General features: G+C 39.7%; 2 protein-coding genes across 2 annotated transcripts in view; one reads left to right on the top strand and one right to left on the bottom strand.

Annotated features, from left to right (window-relative positions):
* The window catches only part of LOC106883138 (ankyrin repeat and SOCS box protein 13), a 58,876-nt gene that overhangs the window by 27,717 nt on the left and 26,021 nt on the right, over positions 1-5,138 (bottom strand). The gene's annotated exons all lie outside the window — the stretch shown is intronic.
* The window catches only part of LOC106883136 (protein pigeon), a 39,290-nt gene that overhangs the window by 12,532 nt on the left and 21,620 nt on the right, over positions 1-5,138 (top strand). The window contains exons 15-19 of the mRNA XM_052976540.1: positions 1,364-1,524; positions 1,902-1,971; positions 2,440-2,537; positions 3,690-3,914; positions 4,574-4,644. Of these exons, the coding sequence (XP_052832500.1) occupies positions 1,364-1,524; positions 1,902-1,971; positions 2,440-2,537; positions 3,690-3,914; positions 4,574-4,644 (625 nt within the window). The remainder of the gene's footprint in view (positions 1-1,363; positions 1,525-1,901; positions 1,972-2,439; positions 2,538-3,689; positions 3,915-4,573; positions 4,645-5,138) is intronic.

Here is a 5,138-nt window from a genome sequence, read left to right as displayed (position 1 = left end):
TATATGTGACTGTTTAATCATGCCACGTACAAAAGAAGCCTTCGAACTGTCCAAATTTCAAAGAGGCTGTATTGTGGGTCAGTCTGAAGGTGGGCTTAGTCAGCATAAAATCGCAGAAAACCGTGGGATCCTGCTTATAGGGTGATTGTGCAATTCACCAGAGAGGGGAAGGAGTCCACATCACCCTGCCCAAGTCGACCAGGGTCCTCTCACTGGATCCTTTGCTTTGTTAAGTGAAGTGTGGAGGATAGACCTCATTGCAAGGCCTCTGATATAACAGAACAAGTTGATGTCAGTCCCAGAACAGCTGTCAGGTATCTCCACAAACTTGGCTACTGTGGCAGAACACCAAGAAGGAAGCCATTTCTTCAACCAGTCAATATCAAGTGAAGAAAAAAATTTGGCCAGTGAGATGATCGAGTGGCTGCTAGCATTGTAGACATACATATTCTCTGATGAGTCCAGATTTACTGTATTTTCTGATAGTGGTTGAATGTGGGTCTGGAGATTCTGTGATCAAGAATTTTAACATGGAAAGATTGTTGCCAACAGTGAAACAAGGCAGCTATTTTGCGATGGTCTGGGGAGCAATTTGGAGCAATGGTCAATCAGAGCTGGTGGAGCGTGATGGAAACATAAATTGAGATAAATATGTGTCTATATTGCAGAAAGGATTCCTTCCAGTCTTCTCCAATGGTGAAATGATTAAAGAAGACTCTTTATTTATGGAAAATGGGGCTCCTTGTCACACAGCTATTTATTTTGAGATGCTCTGTGTTTCTTTCAATTAATTTTAAATATAACAAAGAATTTAGTGAAATGACTTAGATATCATTAAGCTAGTGTTGGGAGCATAAATTATGACGAAGGTTTTGTGGAAGATTTTAATTCAAAACTTAATGAAACAAGACATTTGTACAACAGAGCCAGAGCCGGTTTCAGCCAGGTTGGTATCAAAATGGTTAATTAATCATGCATTGTCTTGTAGTTTCGAAATAAGTTGCAATAATTATATTTTTATAATGGCATTGAAGGGTATGTGTGATAGGCTGGATCTGGCTGCTCAGAACATAAAACAGCTAGAATATTTGGGTCAGATATCATCATCATCATCATCATCGTTTAACATCCGCCTTCCATGCTAGCATGGGTTGGACGATTTGACTGAGGACTGGTGAAAACCAGATGGCTACACCAGGCTCCAATCTGATCTGGCAGAGTTTCTACAGCTGGATGCCCTTCCTAACGCCAACCACTCAGAGAGTGTAGTGGGTGCTTTTGGATTAAATGCTGAAGTGTTAATCTTTATCCTGATAACCTTTTCCATTTGTTTTAACCATTATGTTTCTGATTCCATTGGCAGGTTGGCTGGTCTATGACAAGAAATCTCAGCGTTTATACAAACTGCTGATCAACAAAGACCAATTACTCCATTTGTTTAGCTGTTGCTACCTTTCAACCACCCGCATGGCTCTGTTCCATTATATCTTACTCCATCTCAGAGACTACAATGCCATCAAAGACGTACGGTGACTCCTCCCTTTTTCTTGGCTTTTCTTTTGATATTTGTTTTCCTTTTCCACCCATCACTTCTTTTCACTCTCTCTCTCTCATCTTCCCTCTATATCTCTCTCTCCCTCTCCTTCATCTTCTCTCTCTCTCCCTCATCTCTCTCCTTCATCTTCTCTCTCTCTCCCTCTCCTTCATCTTCCCTCTCTCTCCCTCATCTTCTCTCTCTCTCTCTCTCTCTCTCTCTCTCTCTCTTTGGAAGATCTCAAACCTATGCCAGCATAGAAGAACAGATGTAAAACCAATGACTGCATACACACACACCTACACACAGACACATACAATTACGTATAAAATTCTATTGTCATTCCTGTTTTTTGTTTGGCTTCCAGATTTTTGTTGCTCTCAGCAATGACTGTGCCAGTCCAGAGGTCCAAGAACTTTTATCTGAGTTCCTAGTCAGTAAGTAGAAAGACAAAATTCATCTTCCATCTTCCTGTTTATCATATTCTAATTTTGGCAATCATTACAGTTACTATTGTTGTTTAACCCCAGGTCAGTCCTGACTGAGCAGATGTTCCATTCATGGTCTTCCTTGCCTTTTTTTATGCATTGCATATCTAGGACCACAATCCAAAGTGTCCCTTCCTTTTCAAGTTGGTAGAATTTAGTTTGAGGTGTGGCTGCTATTTCTAGCAGGTTGAGCAACAATGTATTTATAGGGTGGAATTGAGCTGATGAAGTTTTCTGGAATTGGTGAGGTTAATGTGATTAAAATATTTAAGAAAGGGGAAAAAATATTGTGACCAACGAAACTAATGAGAAGATGATGGTTGCAGGATGAGAGATGGGGGTGGTAGTGAAGTTATGAGTTATGAGCAGGTGGGGGTAGCACACCTGATTAATTGATTTATCCTTTCCATGTTTTAGGTACGACCTATTTGAAAATGAGGCAAAGAGTTTCCAAGAGCATCTTAACGGTGGTCCCTTTCACAACAGCTGATAGCTTCAGAGGACAATTTGATAAGGTAAATTTACCTCAACAGGAATAAATATATTTGTACACATGCAAGCACGCACACCACTGCCATCATCATCATGATGTCCACTTTTCCATGCACAAGTGAGTGGGTTAGATGGAGGATGTTGAGGTGGGTTTTCTATGGCCAGATGCCCTTGTTGTTACCAACTATCACCTGTATCCAGTTTCCAAGAATGACATGAATTTGAAGAGTATCACAAATGAATGACATTGGTTTGTAACAATTTCACACACATACACACACATACTATCTATCTTTCTGTGTGTGTGTGTGTGTGTGTGTGTGTGTGTGTGTATATATATATATATATATATATATATATATATGGTGTGTGTGTGTGTGTGTGTCTGTTCCTTAATCCATGCATGGCCAACCTCTGGCCTGCAGGCTGCATGCTGCCTTCAACATGTGCAGCCCTCGATGAGTTTTTAGGTTTCTAATTTCATACTAAGACAAATAAAACTCGGAAGAACTGCAAAAAATTCAGTGTAAAGTGGCCAAGTAATACTTCATGCATATGTGTTTTATCATGTGGCCCCCCCACCAGTTGATGAAAAGTTGCCCATCCCTGGCTTAACCTAATCTGTCTGTTATAAATTCTTAACAACTTACCCACATCTGCAACTATATACTCTTTACGCTGCTACTTGTCTCAGTCATTTGACTGCGGCCATGCTGGAGCACCGCCTTTAGTCGAGCAAATCGACCCCGGGATTTATTTTTTGTAAGCCTAGTACTTATTCTATCAGTATCTTTTGCCGAACCGCTAAGTGACAGGGACATAAACACCAACATCGGTTGTCAAGCAATGTTAGGGGAACAAACACAGACACACAAACACACACACACATATACATATATATGACGGGCTTCTTTCAGTTTCTGTCTACCAAATCCACTCACAAGGTTTTGGTTGGCCTGAGGCTATAGTAGAAGACACTTGCCCAAGATGCCACGCAGTGGGACTGAACCTGGAACTATGTGGTTGGTAAGCAAGCTACTTACCACGCAGCCACTCCTGCGCCTATATACACAATCACATATATACTCACCCACAAAATCAATACACAAACATGTAAACATGCAATCACTATTGATAATTATTGATATGTCTTCCTTCTTATTTTTTTTTGCCAGAACCAGTCAAATGAGATTTTGTCCAAAATCCAGTACCATGTTTTTTCCAATATCAGCATCAGTCGCAAGTCTGTAAAAGACCGCATGGGTTTCTCTCGGAGCGCTGACCTCTGGGACACACTACGACAGCATCTGCGCCAGAACCAAATATTCCAATTACAGTTTCCAAGATTTTCCACGAGCAAGTTGGCTCACCAGAACCAATCGACATTAATTGATATCCAGGTAAAGCATTAAAGATAGCATTTTTATGGATTATTCCAGTTTTTTTTTTTATAGAAGGAAATGCCAGGTGCGGCTGTGTGGTAAGAAGTTTGCTTTCCAACCACATGATCCTGGGTTCAATCCCACTGTGTGGCACCTTGAGCAAGTGTCTTCTGCTATAACCTTGGGCCAACCAAAGTCTTGTGAGCGGATTTGATAGACTAACTTAAAGAAGCCTGTTGTATCCGTGTGTATGTATATGTATGTGTATGTATATGTGTGTGTATGTATATGTGTGTGTGTATACATATATGTGTGTTTGTGTATGTGTGTGTGTTGTATGTGTGTGTGTATCTGCTTGACAACCAGTGTTGGTGTGTTTCTGTCCCCGTAACTTAGCAGTTCAGCAAAAAAGACCAATAGAATACCTGGTTTAAAACAAAAACCAAAAAACAATTACTGGAGTTGGTTCATTTGACTAAAAATTCTCCAAGGTGGTGCCCCAGCATGGCCTCAGTTTAATAACTGAAACAAGTAAAATGTAAAAGAAAGTTTACCACCACCACTGTCACCATCATCATTATCATTGCCATGTTATTATCATCTCTTCATCATCATCATCATCATCATCATCATCTTTATCATAATAATAATAATAATATTTTCTATTTCTGTTTCAGAAATTGAATGAAGTTGATGTAACTGATGGAAATGTATTTCTCACCAAACTCATATCCAATCAGTCTGTCAGGTAAGAAGAGATTTCCCTTTTTATAGATTACCTGTAGGAAAGACTACATATTGGATGAAGAGGGAGGAATTATCTGGAGATTAAGAAAGGATTATCTAAAGACTAAGGATGGGATTATCTGTTGGCTGAGGAGGGATAATCTGAAGCAGTGGTTCTCAACCATTTTTTGCCTATGGAACCCCTTTGGTTCCTATTTTACTTGGATGGACCTTCATAACCATTCGATGTTTAAAAAAATTCCTATTTATCATATAAAAGTCAATGTCTGTGTGTTTGTGTGTTACTTATAGAATCGAAAACTACTCGGCTGATCCTAATGAAATTTGGAACACAAAATCCAAGCCTAGGGAGAAGGGTAATGCCGTATGTCACATACAATTTTGAGGGGGTGTAAAGGGGGGCAGACCCCACACCCCATGAAAATTCATATGCTTCAGATTTTGATGAAATTTGAACCATAGGTATTATAAATATATCCAAAATTTCCAGGAATG

This window comes from Octopus bimaculoides, chromosome 24, assembly GCF_001194135.2.
Source record: "Octopus bimaculoides isolate UCB-OBI-ISO-001 chromosome 24, ASM119413v2, whole genome shotgun sequence".
Lineage (NCBI taxonomy): Eukaryota > Metazoa > Mollusca > Cephalopoda > Octopoda > Octopodidae > Octopus > Octopus bimaculoides.
The sequence above is the reverse complement of the archived record's forward strand: the minus strand, read 5'-3'. Positions and strand labels throughout refer to the sequence as shown.